The sequence below is a fragment of the Carcharhinus amblyrhynchos genome, chromosome 11 (assembly GCF_965287045.1).
Source record: "Carcharhinus amblyrhynchos chromosome 11, sCarAmb.v2.hapA, whole genome shotgun sequence".
NCBI lineage: Eukaryota > Metazoa > Chordata > Chondrichthyes > Carcharhiniformes > Carcharhinidae > Carcharhinus > Carcharhinus amblyrhynchos.
In genome coordinates this window covers 70895157-70918749 of record NC_137334.1, presented here as the reverse complement: position 1 = coordinate 70918749, position 23593 = coordinate 70895157, and the positions used below count along the sequence as shown (strand labels likewise).

Below are 23593 nucleotides of genomic sequence, written 5' to 3'. Positions count from 1 at the left end.
AAGTCAGTAGCCATTTGCATTGCTCACTGGCCATGCCATCAGGGAACCTGCTACGCGGGTAGGATAGGTGATCGCCTTTGGTGGCACTGGGAGAGCCCACCAGTGGTCTCTCCACTCTGGTTTCCAATGGGGGTGCCATAAGCATAGACATGGGTCAAGGGTGGAGGAGAAAAAACACATTGTTAAGATGGTGGCGCGGGCTCGTTGGGCCGAAGGGCCTGTTTCCCGTGCTGTGTTGTTCTTTGTTCTTTGGTCAATAGTAAGCTGCCTCCATGGCTAGAGAATCCAGCCTTTTAATCTCTTCTGCCTTCTATCCTGTCTGGGGGAATAGGTTTAAGGTGAAAGGGGCAAATTTTAAAAGAGATGTACGAGGCAAATTTTTTACACAGAGAGTGGTGGGTGCCCGGAACTCATTGCTGGGGGACATAGTGGAAACGGATACAGTAGTGACTTTTAAGGAGCGTCTTGACACGTACATGAATGATTTGGGAATAGAGGGATATGGGGCTTTAGTTAAGTCGGGCAGCATGGTCGGTGCAGGCTTGGAGGGCCAAAGGCCCTGTTTCTGTGCTGTAATTTTCTTTGTTCTTTTTGTCCTTTGTCTCAGACAGTTGAAAAAGGAATGATTCCCTCTTAAAACCTTTGAAGGTCAGGATATGCAAATAACTGGACCACTGGTTGTAAATCCACTCAAACTTTTTTTTGAAAAGAAATAAAATAATGTTTGAAATTCAGCAACATCACAACTGAAGCTGTGCAGGTCTTTTTTATTCAGATATCAGTAATTCTTACTCTAGGGCAAAAAAACACCATAGGCAGCTCAAAATGTTTATTACAAGCCATGTTGTGCTTATTGAACATGCTGCAGAATTCATATTTATTTTTATTACTGCTGTGAATGATATGAAAACATATTTAAGGCTCACATAAATATGTTTCAGAATTTGTTGTGGTTTAAAATGTTTTGAGAGCTTTTGTATAAAAGGCGGCATAAAAAAGCAAATGTAATCATTACAAAAGCACAAATGCCACAGAAATTTCTTCCAATCAGGGTAACACTTGAACAATTAAAAAAAAATCATTTGTCATTTATATTATAACATATTTATATTAATGATTTGGATGAGAATATAAAGGGCATGGTTAGTAAATTTGCAGATGACGCCAAGATTAGTGGCATAGTAAACAATGAAGAAAGTTATCTCCAATTGCAACGGGATCTTGATCAATTGGGCTAGTGGGCTGATGATTGGCAGATGAAGTTTAATTTAGACAAATGCAAAATAATGCATATTGGTAGATTGAGCCAGGGCAGGACTTAGTTAACCTTTAAGGAGCGTCTTGACAAGTAGGGCAATGGTAGGGCGTTGGGGAGAGTTATAGAACAAAGAGATCTAGGGGTACATATTCATAACTCCTTGAAAGTGGAGTCACAGGTTGTCAGAGTGGTGAAGAAGGCATTGGTTTCATTGGTCAGAACATTGAATACTGGAGTTGGGATGCTGTGTTGAAGTTGTACAAGACATTGGCAAGGCCACACTTGGAATACTGTGTACAATTCTGGTCACTCTATTATAGAAAGGTTATTATTAAACTAGAAAGAGTCAGAAAAGATTTACTAGGATGCTACTAGGACTTGATTGAGTTTAAGGAGAGGCTGAATAGACTGGGACTATTTTCTCTGGAGTGTAGAAGGCTGAGGGGTGACCTTATAGAGGTCTATAACATAGTGAGGGGCATCAACAAGGTAGATTGTCAATATCTTTTTCCAAAGGTAGGGGAGTCTAAAACTGGAGGGCATAGGTTTAAGGTGAGAGGGAAGAGATACAAAAGTGTCCAGAGGAGCAATTTTTTCACACAGAGGGTGGTGAGTGCCTGGAACAAGCTGCCAGAGATAGTAGTAGAGGCGGGTACAATTTTATCTTTTAAAAAGCATTTAGATAGTTACATGGGTACGATGGGTATAGAGGGATATGAGCCAAATGCAGGCAATTGAGATTAGCTAAGGGGTTTTTAAAGAAAAAGGTGGCATGGACATGTTGGACCAAAAGGCCTGTTTCCATGCTATAAACCTCTATGCTTCTATGACTCTATGAACTAATTTCTAGCATCAGCCTATTGTGCTTTGTCAGTGAAACTCAATGGAAATCAAAGGTACTGCTTTGCGAACCTGGGTTCATATCCCACCACTGTGGATGGTGAAATTTGAATTGAATAAAAATCTGGAATTACAAGTTTAACGATAATCATGAAATCATTGCCGATTGTCATAAACTCCACCTGGTTCGCTAATGCCCTTTAGGGAAGGAAATCTGCTGCCTTTACCTGGCCTGCCCTACATGTGACTCCAGGCTCACAGCAATATGGTTGACTCTTAACTGCCACTCAGTTCAAGCCAAATAGTAAGAAGTCTCACAACATCAGGTTAAAGTTCAACCGGTTTATTTGGAATCAAGAGCTCTTGGAGCACAGTTTCTTCATCAGGAGATAGGTTCACAAGCACAGCATATACAGACAAAGACACAATTGCAAGCTAATTAAGATTGGAATGTAAAGAATGTTTGGAATTTGCGTCTTTACGGATAATCAAGCCTTTGCACGTACAAATAGTCTGCGTGGAGAGAGGGATGATCACAGGTTAAGGAGGTGTGAATTGTCTTAAACCAAGACAGTTAGTAGGGTTTTGCAAATTCAGGCAGTATGGTGGGAGTTACAAATAGTCTCACATGAACCCAAGATCTCAGACGAGGCCGTCCTCATGTATGCGGAACTTGGCCATCAGTTTCTGCTCAGCAATTCTGTGTTGTTGTGTGCTTTGAAGGCTGCTGCAGAGAATGTTTTCCCGAAGATCAGAGGCTGAATGCCCTTGACTGCTGAATCTCCTTGGGCCAGCCCTGATGTCCCACCTGGCCAACCCCAATCTCACCAATACCTCCCCCCCACCCAACCTGGACAGTCCTGATCCCCTGATGATCCTCATAATCAACCTCGATTCACCCCGACAGTCTTGACCCCCATCTGTGACTTCCTCAACAGCGCCAGCACATCTCCCAATGAACATCTCCCACCCCCTGACAGTCCTGACCCCCCCCTCCCAATAAGCTCCACCCTTCTGACCCTGCTCCTTGACACTTACTGATGCCTGGTGAGTAGTGCCAAGGTGCCTTTTCGGCAGTGCCAGGGTGCCAGGCTGGCACTGCCCAAGGGCCACCCCCTTGCCCCCCCACTTCCCATGGTTGGGGGGGCATAATGGCCTCCCTTCCTACAGCAGGGCTGGATCACCAGATCTCCATAAGTGGGGAGCAGGAGTAAATTCCAGTGGAGGGAACCACCCCCGGATGGGTGGGGAGATGCTAGTGGGCCTGGCATGGAACAATGATGCTGAAGAAAATGATACTAGCGATGCGCAGAGGACATGGCACCCAGGAGGTAGCCCGCAAAACGGCAAAACTGGGCTGGGAGAGTCACATCTATTAACTCTGTTTCACCCTCCACAGGTTCCGCCACAGCCTGCTCAGAACTTGCAGCATGTTCTGCACTTAATTACTTTAAAAAATATATTCACATGCTTCTTGAACAAGTCTTAATTCTATCTGGTGACATAGAACAAGTTGCATTTGAGAATTTTTTTTTGATATTTAATGCCACATCTTGGAGGCAATGCAAATGTTCCCAACACACATGGTGTGTCATTCTGACCCCGAACTGTAAATGCTGACATTATACTTGTTCATCAAGCAGTGTACTATATGGAGTCCCCCGTGCTCCTGCCCCAAACTCTACTGATGACTTTATAATTGCGCTGTCTTTCCACAATCTAGACTTTTCCTACCTGATTAAGTGGAGGTTGTCACAACATGATCATAAACCACGACAAAATTCAGCCAAAATTATTGGTGCTCAAATCCCTTGGCTAGCTTTTTATGTAACACAGCAAAAAAGCAAACATTATTTGTGGTGCGAAGGCTGCTATTTTTTTAAAAAAAGAGCGAACACACTCCAAGGAATCAGTGAGGCATTATCTGCATTTCAACCTTTCGCAGAGAAATGGCATTGATGAATGAAGGGGAGGAGAGAAAGTCCATTAAGGAGATTATTGTCCATTGATGTGTTCTTCCATATATCACTTGCTTTGTGTCCAACTGATGCTCAAAAATAAGCTGCGTTATCTGTGCAGGCATGACAGCGAGGGAGGGCTCAGTTTGGCTTGTGTGAAATGCTGACGCCTCAGAGACCCTGTGGCCCATGACAGAAACCTGATTAGTTGGCCCACAAAAAAGTGAATGGTAATTTGGAAAATTCAGTATGAGAGACAGCTGAAAGAATTTTGCTGTATGAGCCAAAGGCCCAGAAGCTGCTCTCTGCACTTTTTCTGATGCTTGTATTTATTTTTGGTGGCTGGAACCCAGTACGGACTGTGCAGTACATTTAACACCTGGGAACTTCCGAATGGTTGTTTGTTTGATCACTTGTCTCTCAACACCGAAATTGATATATTTATCCCTAATTATTAATGGGGTGGCACTGTGGTATAGGGGCTAGCACTGTTGCCTCACAGCACCAAGACCTGGGTTCAGTCTGGCCTTGGATGACTGCCTGTGTGAAGTTTGCACGTTGTCCCCATGTCTGCGTGGGTTTCCTCCGGGTGCTCCGCTTTCCTCCCACAGTCCGAAGATGTGCAGATTAGGTTGATTGGCCGTGCTAAATTGCGCCTTAGTGTCTGTGGAATTAGCAGGGTAGATACGTGGGGCATGTTTTTACAGCCTCGCTCGGGCGAGACTGAAAATTCGCACCCGAGATCAATGGAGATTTCCGTTCTTGGACCCTCGCCCGCTCCGATTCCATGCTGGGTGAGGCGATAGCATTCCGGCTGTGGTGTTCAGGGGATAGGGCGTGGATGAGGCTGTGGTTGGTGCAGACTTGGTAGATCAAATGGCCTTCTCCTGCACTGTAGGGATTCTGTGATTCTATGATTGTATGATAATTTCTACTCTGTCAGTCCAGTGCATGAATTATATATTCGCGATGGGTATGTTTAATACTTTATCGGTGTTACATTTTGCTTGTCAATTTTATTTGCTTTATTGTATAGTCAATCCAACACACTCAAATATTTCATTGCATCTTATAGCCCTACTGTAATCCCTCTGTTAACGTCAGCATCATTTATTTCACTATCCAAATTGTACATGCAGATTAGAATCAGTTGTGGCTCAACTTTTGACCCTTGAGTGACTCAACTGGACAGTTGTCCTGAATTCTCTATTTCCTCTAGAGTAAAGAGTTAACTCTAAGAATAGCTACTCAGCATGTGCGTAAGGAGCCATCTTGATGTCGCTCACTGAGAGAAGCAATGTAGAGAGGAGCTGTAGCTAATCTCATTGTATAGAGTTAGTTAGGTAAAGTTAGTTAGTTAGGTAAAGCTAGTTAGGCACAACCTCAGGCTGAAAGGACGATCCTTTAAAACAGAGATGAGGGGGAATTTCTTCAATCAGAGAGTGGTGAATCTGCAGAACTGTTTGCTGCAGACGGCTGTGGAGGCCAGATCTTAATGAGTGTCTTTAAGACAGCGGTAAATAGGTTCTTGATTAATAAGAGGGTCAAGGGTTATGGAGAAAAGGCAGGAGAATAGGAATGAGAAAAATGCCAGCCATGATTAAATGACAGAGCAGACTCAATGGGCTGAGTGGCCTAATTCTGCTCCTATGTCTTATGGTCTTATGGTTATGGTCTTAAATAAAATAAATTTGAAGGAAACACAATTGCCACCACAAGATCTGTTCTAGAATCTGAAAATTAATATCTCCCCTGATGTTCTTTTTATTCATTCATGGGACATGGGAGTCGCTGGCTGATGAGCATTTATTGCCCGTCCCTAGTTGCCCTTGAAACTGAATAGCTTCCCAGGCCATTTCAAAGGCAGTTGAAAGTCACCCATATTGCTGTGGCTCTAAAGTCATATGTAGACCAGACCAGCTAAGGGCAGCAGGTTTTCTTCCCTAAAGGACATTAGTGAACCCGAGGAGTTTTTTTTTGACATTGACAATGGTTTCATGGTTATTAACAGAATCTTAATTCCAGGTAATATTTATTGAATGCAAATTCCACCATCTGCCATTGGCAGGATTTGAACCTAGTTCCCCAGAACATTGGTTGAGTTTCTGGATTAATAGCTGAGCGATAATAACACAAGATCATTGCCTCCCCAGCATGATAATCCAGCATGTGGCAGCAGTGATGACATCCACAGTTAGGAATAGCAGGAAATAGCTCAAAGAGAAACTCAGCAGTTGCAGAGATCAGTGGGTAAAGGGCTTTGGGGCCAACCCAGAAACTACAGAGAAGGTACAAGAGCAGGAACACACGAGGGCAGCCCAACGACTAGCAAGGATGCAGTTCGGGAGACAGCAACCATGATCCAGGGCACAAAATGGCATCTACCTAACCTCTCCCAGAATAGTTCCAAAGATCCCCAGACACCCTGAGCAATAGCGTAACTGGAGAAGGCATTTCACTCGATACAACAATGAATCAGGTTTTGCAAGTAACATAAAACGGACCCAGGTTAGCACTTTGTTATAAGCTATTGGTGGCATTGTGGATTACATGCTGGCCAGAGAGAGGTACTGATACTGAAGCACTGCATGTTCAAATGCAACAAACTGTGGACAACCTCCAGACTTGAGTTGACAAGTAGCAAGTAATGTTTGCACCACACAAATGCCAGGTAATGACCATTACCAATAAGAAACACTCTAATCATCGCCCCTTTGCACTCAATGGTGTAACCATCAATGAATCCCACACTGTCAACATCCTTGGGATTATCATTAACCAAAAACTCATCACATAGACACAGTGGCTACAAGAGCAAGTCAGAGCTAGGAACACTGTGGCATGTAACTCATCTCCTGACTCTCCAAAGCCTAACCATCATCTACAAGGCATAAGTCAGGAGTGTGATGGAATACTCCCCACTTGCCTGAATAGATGCAGCTACAACAGCATTCAAGAAATTAGACACCATCAGGATAAAGCAGCCCGCTTGACTGGTACCACATCTACAAAGATTCAATGTCCCCACCACCAATGCTCAGTGGCAGCAGTGTGTACTATTTACAAGATGCACTTCATCAAAGATTGTTAGACTGTACCTATCAAACCCACAACCACCTCCATCTAGAAGGACAAGGGTAGCAGACAAATGGGAAGACCACCAACTGCAAGTTCCCCTCCAAGCCACTCACCATCCTGACTTGGAAATATATTGCCGATCCTTCGCAGTTGCTGGGTCAAAATCTTGGAATTCCCTCCCTAATGGCATTGTGGATCAACCCACTGAACAAAGACTGCAGCAATTCAAGAAGGCAGCTCACTACCACCTTCTTAAGGGCAACTAGGGATGGGCAATAAATGCTGGCCAGCCAGTGACGCTCTTGTAAGAACATAAGAAATAGGAGCAGGAGTAGGCCATCTAGCCCTTCGAGCCTGCCCCACCATTCAATAAGATCATGGCTGATCTGTCGCTGCTCAGTTCCACTTTCCTGCCCTCTCCCCATAACCCTTAATCCCCTCTCTTATCAAAAACCCATCAACCCGCGTCTTAAAAATATTTAGCGAGGCAGCCTCCACCACTTCAACGGGCAGAGAATTCCAGAGATTCACCACCCTTTGAGTGAAGAAGTTCCTCCTCAACTCCGTTCTAAACCGCCCCCCTTTTATCTTGAGGCTGTGCCCCCTAGTCCTACTGTCTTTTTTGAGCAGGAAGAGTCTCTCCACCTCTATCCTATCCATCCCATTATTCAAAAAAAATGAAGAGACAGCCTCCAAAAAGATGCCATTGGAAATTTTAACTTACAATTCAGCCTTTGTTGAAACATTGTAATTGAGGGCAAAATTTAATTGATGTAGTAAAAGAGAGACTGAAAGAATTCATTCATTCATCAAAAACCTCAATGGTAGATGGAATGAATTTTGAAGCTGGTGGATAGGGTGTCAATCAAATGGGTTGCTATGTTCTGGATAGTGTAAAGTTTCTTGAATGTTATTGGAGCTGTACCCATCCAGGCAAGTGGGGAGTATTCCATCACACTCCAGATGTATGCCCTATAAATGGTGGACAGATTCTGGGGAGTCAGAAGGTGAGTCATTTAGCGCAGAATTCCAGCCTCTGACCTGTTCTTGGAGTCACATGAGGGCAGCCCAGTGACATGTCTTGTCCGGTTCAGTTCCTGATCAATGATGAGTAATTGGCGATACTACAAGCTCTTTACCTGGGAATCCTCCAGAAGCTTCACCAGGTACATCCTGGTACTACCAAGTGTTAGGCCAAAGTACAACAGTCCATATGATGGCCAGGTTCATGCTCTATCAAAGACATGGGGTGGGATTTCAATGCCGGTGTGATTTCCCACTCTAATTGTCCCCATCTCCCCATCTTCCATATGGTGGAAAAATTAAATCTCAAGATCCCCTGTTAAAGACATTTAAATGTTATTATCAGGCCTTTACACCTGATTGTCTCACTGTTAGATTGTCCATTCATCCTAATGTGAATCATGACAGGACACACACACACACACACACACACACACACACACAAACAAACCTCCCCCCCCCCCCCAGGTTACTGACACATCACAATGACAACAGTGCCAGACATCAGGCAAAGTGTTCATGCAGGCAGGCTGATAAACAGCAGTTGGGGTGGAAAAAAAGTCCTGACATACTCAGCAGCTGAGCAGTGGCCAGCTACTCTCAAATGGGGGCCCAATCCCATTCTCAGAAGAACAGGGCTGTTTCATTTTATGAAAGAAATGATTTCACATCATCAATGATATCAATATTCATTGTAACTGTTGGCCCTGGCAAAGCTTTATGCACGTCTGTTTGACACAACACTTTTTTGGTCAACATTCTATGATTTATTTGAGCAACATGCCTAGGCAATCGTCATTTGACTTCTTTTGCCTTCAAAGATGTCCAGTTCGAGAACTGCAACAGCACAATGAGCGATACAGACTCAATCCCAATCAGCTCCTCTGATGCCCAGCATACATGGGCAACACTGAATGATATCCCAAACTCCTGCTTTTTGGAATAATATAAATGTGCAGTATGTTTGTTAATTTAATTGAGATAGTGATTATCAATGCATTTGAAAAGATGGCCTTTAACCTAAAGCATTTGAGAAACATTGTTCTACAATTACTTCCAACACACCTGCTGTTGCAGCTGTCTCTCAACATATCTTCTGGTGTCTGTGCATGGGGTGGCAGCATGTGATATTGCCATGAGGGATAGTGGTCTTAGCTACGGTCCATCCCTCATCATTCCCCCATCCAAAGATGCGTGAGTCAGGTGCATTGGCCATGCTAAATTGCCCCTTAGTGTCTGGAGATGCATCGGTTAGAAGAATTAGCGGGATAAATATGTGGAGTTACAGGGATAAGGCCTGGGTTGGATTGTTGGAGGTGCAGACTCGATGGGCCAAATGGCCTCCTTCTGCACTGTAGAGTTTTTATAATTTCTATGATCATATTCACAGGTCCTTGGGCTGTAACAGGATTAGTAAATTGCTGCCTTAAGGTTATTTTAGGTTAATCCTTTGGTGTTGCGAAGGCAAAAACGGGAGTCTGTGACAGTATGAATTTCAAGAATATTATAGCTGTCTGAACTTGAGAGCAGACATAAGTTCATTAGCTGGGGGGACTGGAGGACCAGAGAGAAAGTCAACATCAATGGGATAAGAATGGATATGGATCAGAAAAATTGGAATCAAACGTTAGCAAGCAAAACAGTAACTGAACAAACAAGGATACAGTCATGGTATATTCCCAAGAAAGGGAACAATAGGACAAACAAATCTGGAACTCCCTAAATGATGGAAGAGGTTTCAATTAAAATGAATGAAAAGTGGATAATACAGCTAAGAACCAGGCTGAATATTGATGGCTCAGAAAGGAACTGAAGAAAGCAAATAAGAGAAGCAAATTGAGAATATGAAAAGAGACTGGCAGCTGACATGAAAGGAAATACAAATATCTTCTATAAGCATACAAATATTAAAAGATTAGTAAAAAGAGTAGGGCCAATGAGGCACCAAAAAGGGCTTTTACACATGGGGGAGCAGGTGGCATGGCTGCCATCTTCTCTTCCTTATCAATGCTCTGTGATTCACGCAGTGTTACCTCTTGCAGATTGTCTAAATCCCCTAGCTGCAAGTACACAGCTGTGTGAGTGGTGACAGTGACAAAGGGTCCTGTAGTGCCTCTTTCTGTTGGCCAGATCGGGCAGCAAGCCCAGAAAAGCATTCTGATAAGACAAAAATGAATTTCCTCTTGTTAACGGGTCAGTGATGAGGAGTCAATGATTTAAAATTGCCATTAAGAGAGACTAAGAGAAATGTCTTCGTGCAAAGGGCAGTCAGAGCATTTGATGCTTTGTCACAAAGGGCAAATGAAATAGAGTTCATTGTATCTTTTAAGCAAAACTGGATAAACGTTAGAGCAAAAGGAGATGCGGCGTGGGAATAGTTTTGGTTCGCTCTAGCAATAGAACAAGCACAATGATATGAATGGCCTCAGTTACAAATTCAGGCCTGCTATATGGACACACAGAGGAATTATAGACACATAGAGGGATCTGGGTGTGCAAGTCGACAGATCCTTAAAGGTGGCAGCACAGTTGGAAAAGATGGTGAAGAAGGCTTGCCTTTAAAGGATGGGGCTTAGAGTATAAAAGTTGGCATATGATGTTGCAGTTATATAGAATGTTGGTTAGGCCACATTTGGAATACTGCATCCAGTCCTGGTCGTCACACTACCAGAAGGACGTAGAGGCTTTGGAGAGAGTGCAGAAAAGGTTTACCAGGATGTTGCCTGGTATGGAGGGTATTAGCTATGAGGTGAGATTGAGTAAACTAAGGTTGTTCACCCTGGAAAGACGAAGTTGAAGGGTGACCTAATAGAAATTTATAAAATTATAAAGGGCATAGATGGGGTGAACAGTTGGAAGCTTTTTTCCCAGGTCAGAAATGACAAACACAAGGGGTCACAAGTTCAATGTAAGGGAGGCAAAGTTCAGATATGCAGGGGACGTTTCTTACACAGAGGGTGGTGGGGGCCTGGAATGCACTACCAAGCAAGGTGGTTGAGGCAGACACACCAGGATTATTTAAGACTTATCTAGATAGTCACATGAACAGACTAGAGAGGGATACAAACAGATGGTCTAGTTAGGAACACATGATCGGTGCAGGCTTGGAAGGTCAAAGGGCCTATTCCTGTGCTGTATTGTACTTTGTTCTTTGTTCTTGAGTTTAGTCAGTATCGCCCATAAGCTGACTCCATGCCAGAGTTAACTCATGCTGCCCATTCTGGCATGGCCTCCAGCACTTTTGGTCTTACACGCTGGAATTCCCTTCTTAAATCTTTTCACTTTGCTACTCCTCTGCCTATCTTTGATATTTACTTGAAAACCTTTTTGACTATGCATTTGGTTGACTGCCATAGCGTTCCCTAAGATAGCTCAGTTCCAGCTCTCCTCTATAAGGTTCCATTGGCCATTTATTACATTAACTGCAAATTGTAGGACCGGAATTCTCCCATCCCGCCTGCCTCTGGAATTCTAGTGGGTGGGGGGATGATTGGGAGGGGTGATTGGTGGTGGTGGTGGTGGGGGGGGGGGGGGGGGGTGGTTGGGGGGGGGTGGGGGGGGGGTGTGGGGGCGGGGGTGGTGGGGGTGGGGGGGGGGGTGGTGGTGTGGGGGGCATACCATGTAAAGGTCCATTTAAGTCAGGTAGGAATCTCCAGTTTTCAGGCAAGTGTGTCCGGAGAATCCCACCCTAGGTGTTTTAATAGACCCTGCACCTTAAGTGACTGTACAACCCCACCTCCAGGTGTGCATGCAGAATCTCACAGAAAGCTAGAATTTTAAGTAAGACTAATTATAGTCCATTGGGAATATCCGTTAGGTACACTTGTTATCTCTCCAAGCAGTTCTAACCACTGTCATATACAACCTGCTTGCTTCTGTGTCTATCAAGTGATAGTTACTTTGTTCCATCAGTCTATCAAATCTGATCTAATTACAGTTGAAAATTTTGGAAGCTTAGTTTACAGTGTGGAAGTATGAACATTTATTCGATAAAGAAAATTCTTCAATGCTCCATAAGTTAAAATGTTTAGCCTTGAATTCAATTTAGTATTTTTCCCTATTTTCAGGCTAAGAAAATCATCTTTCTTTGTAACCATTGAATGTGTGAAACCCCTGAATGAGTGTCAAGGTGACTTATCCAGAACTAGCTTCTTATTCCCTCGAGAAATGGAACAAAAATGCACCAACCTTGTTACAGTGCATAACATGTAAGCTTGTGACAACGATCCCCTCACATCAAAATGGAACAAAATCATGGATGATTGCACTACATCCCTGGTAGTACGTCCATTTACATCCTATGGATGTCTGTCTTCTCCATCTGTATGTTGTTGTTAACTTTTAACAACATGGCATTCGTACTACAAATTTTTTTGCCGGTCTCTGCAGAATTTGACAAACAACAAAGTGTGTGTGAACTTTCCAAAGGCTGTGTTGTGATAAGTCACCTGTGAATTGTAAACATCCAAATGTCATTCTCCAAGTCCCAAGTGTTCACTCAATGACTATTCATGAGACAATGTTTATACCTTTAACCAGCACTCTCAGCCAAAAAAAAATGACTTCGGACCACAGATTCTGTCACTTCCAAAGAGAAATAGGCACTAATTTTTAAACAACAGAGAAAAGAACTCAGACACTCAAATTAAGCTTTGGCATAACATGTATCTAATAGACAATCTTCCTCAGCTGAAACTCCCAGCAGTCAGGAATAGCTGGAATGAAAGAATTATTGGTCACTGCTGAGTAATTGGTGACCAGCACATGTGTATAATATTCTTTGAGTTACGTATTATTCTTATGTTAATAAATTGGAGGCCGTTGGAGTTCAAGCCATTGCAGAAGGAACATTAGGAATTTGATAGAATTATAGAATGTTACAGGTTGTCATTGATTTGCTCTATCAAGTTCTACACTTTTTTTTCCACATGAGCCATCCACTCCCTTGCTCACTGCTGAAAGCTTTAAATATTACACTTTTTAAAGCAATTATCAAATTCCCTCTGGTCAGACCCCATTTGGAGTATTGCAAGCAGTTTTGAGCCCTATATCTAAAGAAGAATGTGATGGCCTTGGAAAGGGTCCATGGGAGGTTCACAAGAATGATCCCTGGAATGAAGAGCTTGTCGTATGAGAAACAGTTGAGGACTCTGTGTCTGCATGCTCGTTGGATGAGGAGGGATCTTATTGAAACTTACAGGAAACTGTGAGGTTTGGATAGAGTGGACATGAAAAGAATGTTTCCACTAGTAGGAAAAACTAGAGCCAGAGGGCACAACCCCAGGCTAAAGTGACGATCCTTTAAAACAGAAATGAGAAGGAATTTCTGCATCCAGAGAACGGTGAATCTGTGGAACTCTGCTGCAGAAGGCTGTGGAGGCCAGGTCACTGAATGCCTTTAAGACAGAGATAGATTAATAAGGGGATCATGGGTTATGGAGAAAAGGCAGGAGAATGGACATGAGAAAAAAATCAGCCATGATTGAATGGAAGAGCAGACTCAATGGACCGAGTGGCCTAATTCTGCTCCTATGTTTTATGGTCTTATAGTTTGCACGCTGTGAGAAGATCCGCAAAATTTCCTGGGTCACCTTATTGCTGCTCTTCCACAAACCCCGACTTTTATGCATTTTTACCTGGAGCAGATGAGGCTAAAGATAGGCCTGGCATGCTCACCCCAATTAAGGCCACTTTAAGGGACACTTCCTGCCTTAGCCTCAACTTTGAGGCCAGGCAGAAGAATTCAAGGCTATAGGGGTTGTCCAGCAGGTCACCCTGCTCAGACCTTGATCCCCAGCAAGGCCTTCTTATCATTTCCTTACTAATGTCTGCCCCACATGGATGTTGTCTCTTCTCTTTGTTCCTCACCCCTCTCTTTCCTCCTCCATATCATCGATCTCCCCACCAAAACCTTCACTGGCCTGTCCCCACCCACTGCGGGCCTCATTTCCCTTCCCAACATGAGATCATGTGCATTTACCTGGTCATAGAATCCCTATAGTGCAGAAGGAGTCCATTCGGTCTATCAAGTCTGCACAGACCACAATCCTACCCAGACCCTATCGCTACAGCCCCTAGATAGTCCCCCTGACACTAAAAGGCAATTTAGCATGGCCAATCCACCCAACCTGCACATTTTAGGTCTATGGGAGGAAACCGGAGCACCCGGAAGAAGCCAATGCAGACATGGGAGGAATGTGCAATCTCCACACAGACAGTGGGCAAGTCCCTGGCGCTATGAAGCAACAGTGCTAACCACTGTGCCACTCCATGGTCATGAACTCCAGGGTAGAATCTGGGGATCACAGATATCCTCTGTCCTGGTCATCACTGTCATTGGTGCTGCTGGGATTACAGAACTACCGACCGACCAGCTGCTGTCTGGGGTGGAGTTTTTATCCGGTCTCCAGCCAATTAACATTTCTTGGAGCACCGAGTGGCTGTGGGGTTGCTGTGCCCCATCAGCTCTACAGGTGAATCCCACCATCAAAAATATTCTGCCTATTGATTTTGCTTCTACAAAGGTTTGTGGCAAAAAAAATTCCTCATTCTACTCCCCTTCGGATGTTGGACAGAGATGAAAGCATTGCTTCAAAAATTACATCACACATCATGATGGGCTGACTAACTGATAATTGTGATATTTCAGCAGTGGTTCTAAATGTGCTGTTACCAGAAAATAACAAAAGTATGCACTATGTTAACTGCAGTGATGTACACCTTTGATGTACAAGTCGTATGTGACTTACACAGCAGTTCCTGTAGCATCGGCTCATAAATCTGAAGGGATAATTTTAGTCCCTTGTGCCTGACAAGAATGGAGCATGCATGGACCTGAATATTGAGGCAGCATGATGTGAACATTATGTTTGCTGGCTTTAACTGGCACATTTAAGCAGGTGAAGGACTAACTGGAATGGTAAGTTCAGGGTCTGATAATGTTATTCAGACCACAGGGCTATCTTAATATATTTTTCAATATGTTTGGCAGCTGCGGAGGTTTGGAAGAGACTTGAGGAGGATCTCTTGGGGCTGCCTTCAGTTGTAATTAAGGACAAAGCTAAATTTTTAAAGGAATCTCTGAGTCATTTAATGACTTTGCATGTGGCAATTAAAAAAAGGAAATATTATAATGCAGTGTATCACGTTGGATTTACAATCTACACGAAATTAACAAACATTCAAGATGTCAATAGAGATTTTTAAATTGTGATGTTGGTTATTTTAGACATTAAATTTAACCATTGGTGAGATGTTTAGCAATTTTATTTTATATAAGACCTGCTTCTGCTTGAGCTTGGAATGAATATATCATGTGGTCATAATTCTTTATATCATTGAAAGAAACAGCACTTTTCATTGTACTTTATCAACTGTTTTAAGATGAAAGTTATATGATTTGATCACATGATAAAATTATTGTTGCGTAACATGAACTGCAATTGAATCCCTTTCCCATGTGGTCTGGCTGTTATAAAGAGAAGAGGAAGAATTGACAGTTGTTTCCCATAGATGTGTGCACAAGAATAAAGCCTAATTTGTTGCAGCCTCAAATAAGGGAATAGTTTCTTTTTTTTAATTCACTTACATGATATGGGTGTCAGTGGCTAGGCCAGCATTTATTGCCCATCCCTATTTGTCCTTGCGAATGTGATGGTGGGCCGACTTCTTGAACTGCTGCAGTCGCTAAGGTCTTCTACAGGCACTTCTACAGTGCTATGAGGGAGGGTTTTCCAGGATCTTGACCCAGTGACAGTGAAGGAATGTTGATACATTTCCTCATCAGGATGGCGAATGACTTGGAGAGAAACCAAGGATTCTCAGAGGCTTTTTCCGAGAGCTGAAATGGTTGCTACGAGAGGACACAGGTTTAAGGTGCTGGGGAGTAGGTACAGAGGAGATGTCAGGGGTAAGTTTTTCACTCAGAGGGTGGTGGGTGAGTGGAATCAGCTGCCGTCGGTGGTGGTGGAGGCAAACTCGATAAGGTCTTTTAAGAGATGTCTGGATGAGTACGTGGGACTTAATAGGATTGAAGGTTATAGGTAAGCCTAGTAAGTAGGGATATGATCGGCGCAACTTGTGGGCCGAAGGACCTGCTTGTGCTGTAGTTTTTCTATGTTCTATGTTCTAAGTGGTGGTGTTCCCAGGTATCTCCCATCCTTGTCCTTCTAGATTGTACTGGTTTTGGATTTGAAAAGTGCTGAAGAAAGAGCCTTGGTGAGACACTGCAGTTCATTTTGTAGATGGTACGTACTGCTGCTGCTGTGCATTGGTGGTGGAGAGATTGCAGCAAAACATCTGTATTCCTATACACAAATCCACTTGCTGTGAAGACCAACACACCATTTGCCTTCTTTACTGCCTGTTGTACCTGTGCACTTACTTTCAGTGACTGGTGCACGAGGACACCAAGGTCTCGATGAGTATCCACCTCTCTCAATTTACACCCATTCAAGTAATAAACTCTCTTCCTATTGTTGCTACCAAGGTGGATAACCTCACATTTATTCATATTATGCTGCATCTGCCATGCATATGTCCACACACTCAGCCTACCCAAATCATGCTGAAGCATCTCTGAACAGCTCACCCTCCCACCCAACTTTGTATCATCTGCAAATTTGGAGATAATACATTCAATTTCCTCTTCTAAACCATTAATATATAATGTGAACAATTGGGGTCCTGGCACAGATCCTTGCAGAACCCCACTAGTCACTGACTGCCAATCAGAAAAAGACCCATTTATGCAAACTCTTTGCTTCCTATCTGCTAACCAGCTTTGTATCCATCTCAAAATATTACCTGCAATCTCATGTGTTTTTACTATACACAATAGTTTGTTATGTGAGACCTTGTCGAAAGTCTTTTGAAAGTCTAAATAAACCACATCCACCGGTTCTCCTTGGTCCACTCTACGAGTTACATCCTCAGACAATTCCAATAGATTTGTCAAGCATGATTTTCCTTTTGTAATTACCTATTGACTTTGTCTGATTATACCACTGCCTTCCAAATGCTGAGTTATAAAATCCTTGATAATGGACTCTAGCAATTCCCCCAGTATCGACATCAGGCTCACTGATCTATTGTTCCTTGTTGTCTCTCTATCTAGCTTTTTGAATAGCAGCTTTACATTAGCTACCCTCAAGTCTGTAGGAACCAGTCCACGGTCCAAAGAATTTTGGAAAATAACCACCAATGGATCTACTGTTTCCAGTGCCACTTCATTGAGTACTCTGGGATGAAGGTTATCAGGGTCTGGAGATTTATCCACCTTCAATCCCATCAATTTCCCCAAAACCATTTCTCCACTAATGCTGATTTCCTTCAGCTCCTCACTAAAATATGTTTCTCTCAGAACTTCTGACACATTATTCATGTCTTCCTTTGTAACGAATGAAGCAAAGTGTGGATTTAATTTCTTGGCCATTTCTTTACACCCCGTTATGAATTCTCCAGTTTCTGACTATAAGGGCCTACTTTTTTTTTGTCAATCTTCCCCTCTTTATAGAAACTTCTCTGGTCAGTTTTTTTCAATCTCTATGTTCATATCTCATTGCGAGCAACTTGTACAGCTTCACATTTCCTTCCCGTTTGGTTCCATTTATAAACACACAAGAGTTTGTGATTGACTTGTTCACTTTCAATTCAACAGATGTGGGCTCCGTTGAGGGTCTGGCATATCACAAAGCTTGGGATACTCTTTACTGGACAAGCTCGACAACATCAACTATTTCAAGACATACAATTGATCAAAGCAGGTTTGGAGCTTTTGACCAAGAAGTCATAGTTGCAATGTCCCCCAATGACCATCCCCATGTGCTTTCATTGGATGAATGCCACAAGTAAGAAAATCATTTATTTTACTGTTGTATCAGAAAAATAATTTATGATTGCCATTTTGGTATAATATTATTTTTTTCATTATCTAGCACTAAGAAAACAATTTGCAACTTTAAAGGAGTTCATTTATTTTACAATAAATGCCTATTTTCACTTCTTAATCCGCGGAAAGTAAAATCTTCAGTGTTTAGCTAACCTTGTGTACTATAAGGAGACAAGCAATTGATCTGCTCTCATTGAAATTCCCAAATTTGTAACTGGACTGTGACAACTTGAAGAGAATGCATGTTGATTCCATTTCATGGTGCCTCCAAATGAACTGGCTAATATCCAAAACTGGAGATTCAAAATTGTGTTCTACTCCTCTGTCATTGTATATTGGCATTTCAACAAGCAACATCCTGATATGGCTCTTGACGACACAATATGTTCAGTTGAATTTATAGGACATCCCAACAGGAGAGATCATAGAGTTCATTCCTTCACTCTCGCGAATTTTTAGTCTTGATCATTTTACTTTGGAAAATCAAAAACAAAGGTTTGGCCATAATGAGCCCATTCAAAAAGAATTTCTCGTATAGTAAGTTCTTCCAAGGTTGAGACAATGACAGATTTCCTGAGACCCAGCAAAGAAAAACAGTGGTGATACCTGGGAAATACTGTCCAATCTGTCCTCTTGGATGGAGAACATTCATGACCAAGGAAGAACGAGAAAGAACAAAATGCAGGCCTGATAGGAAAACATGTATTCCTTTAAAGAAAGTAAACTGATAATATAGTGAAGCAATTTACAATGCCCTGAGGTTACAACATTCAGTATTTAAATGCAAATGTTTCTTTCCCAGTATGATTTCAGGATGCTGTATCATATGAAGCATAACTTTAAGATATGTTAGTAAAATCATATTTTCCTCTGCTATATAGCAATCCATCTTTTTAAAAAAACCAAAACAGTGTAGCCCCCTTTAGAAACAATATTTGTGTGAAAAGAAGTTTGTATTTCGTTTTGGTCTTTATTTTGTTAACATTTGAAAAATGAGTTAAAATACTTAATGAAAAATGTAGTGAAGAACAGATGGCAAAGACATGTGTTTTTTTAAAGCGGTCTTAAAACCACATCAGCTGTGGCTTAGTTGGTTGTCTTCCTACTTCTGAGTCAAAACTGTAAGGTTCAAGACCCACACCAGAGATTTGAGCTCAAAAATGTAGGTTGACACTCCTACGTGGTCCTCAGGGAGTGCCGCACTGCTGGAGGTGCTGTCCTTCCACATGAGATGTTAAATCATCATGAGGTGAATGAAACAAATCCCTTGACACTATTGTGAAAAAGAACTGAAAACTAATTATCTGCTCGTTATCACATTCCTGCACGCAGGACTTTTCTGGCTGCGATATCACAACAGTGTCAACCCTTCAGTAAAATACTTCCCGGGATGTAAAGCGTTTTGGGATGTTTTGAGGTTAATAAATTCACTACATAAATGTAAAGATTTATTTCTATTGCTCAATTAGCACTTCTTAAATCAATTTAGATAAAAGATTGGATTGCAACTTTCAAAAATATTTTATTTTGTGACTGTAACATGTTGAACTATGAAATTGATTTGGCACAAAAGGAGACCATCAGCATCCTTAAGTCCATGCTGGTTTTCTGTTGGGCAGTCCCAGAGAGAACCAAATTATTTCTAATTGCTTCCGGTGTTCAATAGAGGTTATAGTCATTAGCTTTATATTTATGGAATAAGAATGGCTATGCAAAATTGATGGTTAGATGATTTCATTCTCTGGGGACAATGCAATTCAAAGTCAAAATATTGCCTGCAGCTTAGTTACCTTGCTTTGAACTCACCCAGGCAGATGAGGTAGCGTTGTTTCCTCTCGCTGAAGTCAGAGGTCTTAAATCAGTTCCTCTGGCCAGTGCAGATCCCTGTTTCAAATTAACAGTAATTTATAATATCACTCATAACAGTAGGAATTATGAGGGGTATAAGTGTAACTTTTATATGGTGCCCTCAACTTTTTATTGGCCAGCTTTGATGAAACATTGTAGGTGAAGCTCTTTCTTTTATATCTTTCGCACATTGTTGCTTCATAACAACCGTGGGTAAAAAAATGTGGGCCTGAATCTTCCAAAGAATGACAATCACAGTCAGATAACCACTCGGCTCCTATTTCTTTACACAGCCCTGGAGCTCCCCGTTTCTCACACAGCATTCTGAATTGGGCCTCTTCAGAAATAGCCTGTTCTTGAGTCTTTCTTTGTAGTAGAGGATCAAAGCTGCACCCTTTGTACGGCACTAGCTTCCATACTTTGCTAAGACTTCATTTGCCAACTCTGTGTTAAAGCTTTGGGATATTTATAGAGCTTTTCAGTGTATTACTGAATGAATGTGAGTGAGGTAAGTGGGTAAGAGAATAAGACAATAGCATGCCAGCTGTGCAGGCGTGAGTAGGGTGGCAGGGTAATAAGTGGTATGGTGGGTAGGTTGGCAGGAGGGCAGGGTGGCAAGATAATAGATGTATGTTGGATAAGGTGGCAGGTTGGTAGGATGAATAGGTTGCCAGCTGTGTAGGGTGGTGAGGTTGGGTGATGTCAGGCTGGGAGGATAATCACAGGGTCATAGAATCTCTACAATACAGAAGGAGGCTATTTGGTCCATCAAGCCTGCACTGACAATCATCACACTCAGGCTCTATTTACCCTGCAAATTCCCTGATACTAAGGGGCAATTTACCGTGACCAATCAAATTAATCTGCGCATTGTTGGACTATGGGAGGTATCTGGACCGCATGGAGTATACCCATGTAGATCTGAAGAGAACACGCAAACTCCACAAAGATAGTCACCCAAGGCTAGAATTGAACCTGAGATCCTAACGCTGTGAGGCAGCAGTGTGCCCCCGTGCCACATCATGAGAGGAGTCAGAGAGTAGGGACAATGGCGGAGGGTCGGGAGTTATCAGAGACGCTGTCAAAGAGTCAAAAGGTTGGGGGGAGAGACGGTTAGGGAGTTGTCGGAGAATATGGGAGACAAAAGGTTGGGGTTAATCAAAAGAATCTGACGAACTGTATAAAAAAGAAACGATGTAATACCATAGCAGCAAAATTCCAAGATTTGGCTGTGCCTTGCAGGATTCAAAAGTCTGGCTGTGGAAACACAAAAATAATTGGAGTAAAAAAAACACAATTTGGAATAAATATAACTTTCAGATAAGGGGCCTGAAATTGATCGGGTGAAATTCATCTTCTGCAAAGTGAGTGAAAGCATATTGGCAGCTCATTTTACACTCTGCCCAATTTTCCTTCCCACAACGGGTGATTTCTCAGCTCCTATCTGTTGTGTATTACATTTCATAAATAGGTCCCAATGCTAAATTAAAGAAAGAACTCGCAGCTGTGTGAAGTTTTTAATGAATTACCTCCTGAGGGCTTCAAAGTTAAAGAACTTTTGTAGTGAGTTTGTCACTGCTGTGATGTTAGTGAATAAGCCAGTCAATTTGCACACAGCAAGGTTCCACAAACAACAATAAGATAAAAGACTCAATTATCTGACTCAGTGATGTTGGTTTTGGGGTAAATGCTGGCCAGAATATTAGAGAAAACATCCATGCTTTTCTTCAACTAGCGTCATGGGCTAATTTAAGGTGATCTGGTTCGTGAAATGGAACTTCAGTTTAATTCCCCACCTGCCAGCCTCAGACCCAGCTCTATGCCAGAGCCTTTCCTTATTCATTTATTTTTGTCACAAGTAAGCTTACATGAACACTGCAATGAAATTACTATGAAGGTCCCCAAGTCACCACACTCCAGTGTCTGTTTATGTACACTGAGCATGGCACCTAACCAGCACATGTTTTGGACTGTGGGAGGAAACCAGAGCAACCAGAGGAAACTCACGCAGGCGCGGGGAGAACGTGCAGACTCCGCACAGACCGTGACACAAGCCAGGAATTGATCCTGGGTCTTTGGCGCCGTGAGGCAGCAGTGCTAACCACTGTGCCACTGCGCTGTCTCTGCCCAAGGTTTGTGGAATGAGGCTTCAATGATCCTCTGACTCAGAGGGGAGGGTAAGAAGTCTCACAACACCAGGTTAAAGTCCAACAGATATATTTGGTAGCACAAGCCACAAGCTTTCAGAGAGCTGCTCCTTCATTAGGTGAGTGGGAGTTCTGTTCACAAACAGGGCATATAAAAACAATGATTCACATCATCTGCACCTTTAAGACTTGGTTACCTGTAAAGACTCACATTCCAACCATTATTTTGTAAATTGAGTTTGTGACTTTATATGCCCTGTTTGTGAACAGAACTCCTACTCACCTGATGAAGGAGCAGCGCTCTGAAAGCTTGTGGCTTGTGCTAGCATATAAACCTGTTGGACTTTAACCTGGTGTTGAGGCTTCTTACTTTGCTTACCCAGTCCAACGCCGGCATCTCCACATCAGAGAGAAGAGTGCAATTGTTGTCTGCATTTCTTCCTTTCCTGTTTCTGCTGTTCATTTTCTGTTGCTTCAAATGTTTTAAATGGGTCTGTGAAGGGAGAGATGCATTACAGTATTGTGACAATTCAGTCTTGTCAGATAATCAGGAAACAACTTCCATTGGAAAATAATAAAGTCTGACTCACAAAATATAACATTCCTGTTATGTTTTGTTGTGAAATATGCATTTAACTGAAAATTCTTTAGTTTGAAGTATCTATTAATTTGCATTAAGTTATGCACAAATTGCAACTGCACGTATTTTTCAATTGCTCAAATCAATTTAATGGATAATTTGATTATTTTTCAAGGAAAAACCTCTTTGATTCAATAGCGTTAGACTAGGTGGGGGTGATTCTCCCAACCCTCTGTGTTGTTCTTGCAGTACAATGGCCAGGAGACAACAGCGGAGGCCGTTTAGCAGATGGCCTGCTGGATGCCATGGCCTCTGCACTTATTCAGCTCCAAGATTTTTTGGACAATTAGCTGATCTACATATTGAATTAGACATTTGCCTATCATTAGCAGGCCTGGGACGGATGTCTCTGGACCTGCTAGCATCCTCCCACCCCCTCAGGAGTGGTTCACTCCAATGGGGCTTACAACTGCCCCCCATAATGGGACAAGGCAACTCAATGCTGCTGAAGGAAATAGATGCCATTTAGCAACACCACCCTCCCCCCCCCCAGGAGGTCAAGAGTAAGGAGGGTGCTCCTTGGCAGTGCCAGCCCCTGATACTGCCCAATGGACAAATTGGCAATACACAAGGGCACCTTGGCACTGACTACTGGTCACCAGGCAGTGCCAAGAGGTGGGGTCAGAAGGAGTGGTACCTATTGTGGGGCTGAGCCTATAGCGGGGTGATCAGTGGGGGTAGGGTGTTCCACTATCGCTCTCCACAGGGGTCAGCGGCAGAGAGAGGGTGATCGGGGCTGTCTGTCTGATGATGGGGGGGTGGGAGGGACTGTTAGGGATGGGGAGGAATCAGGGAGATCGGGCCTGTCTGGGAGGGAGAGGGATGGGATACCGAAGCTTGCCTGGAGAGCTCCAGGAGGCCAGTGATGGGGGTGGGGTGGATTGTAGATCTCAGCACTGACAGATCAGCGCA

The 23593-nt window shown here is 42.8% G+C and overlaps 1 protein-coding gene across 1 annotated transcript in view; it reads left to right on the top strand.

Annotated features, from left to right (window-relative positions):
* The window catches only part of LOC145350212 (low-density lipoprotein receptor-related protein 1-like), a 1564930-nt gene that overhangs the window by 1239126 nt on the left and 302211 nt on the right, over positions 1–23593 (top strand). Inside the window, exon 42 of the mRNA XM_080199274.1 lies at positions 17816–18005. Within this exon, the coding sequence (XP_080055400.1) occupies positions 17816–18005 (190 nt within the window). The remainder of the gene's footprint in view (positions 1–17815; positions 18006–23593) is intronic.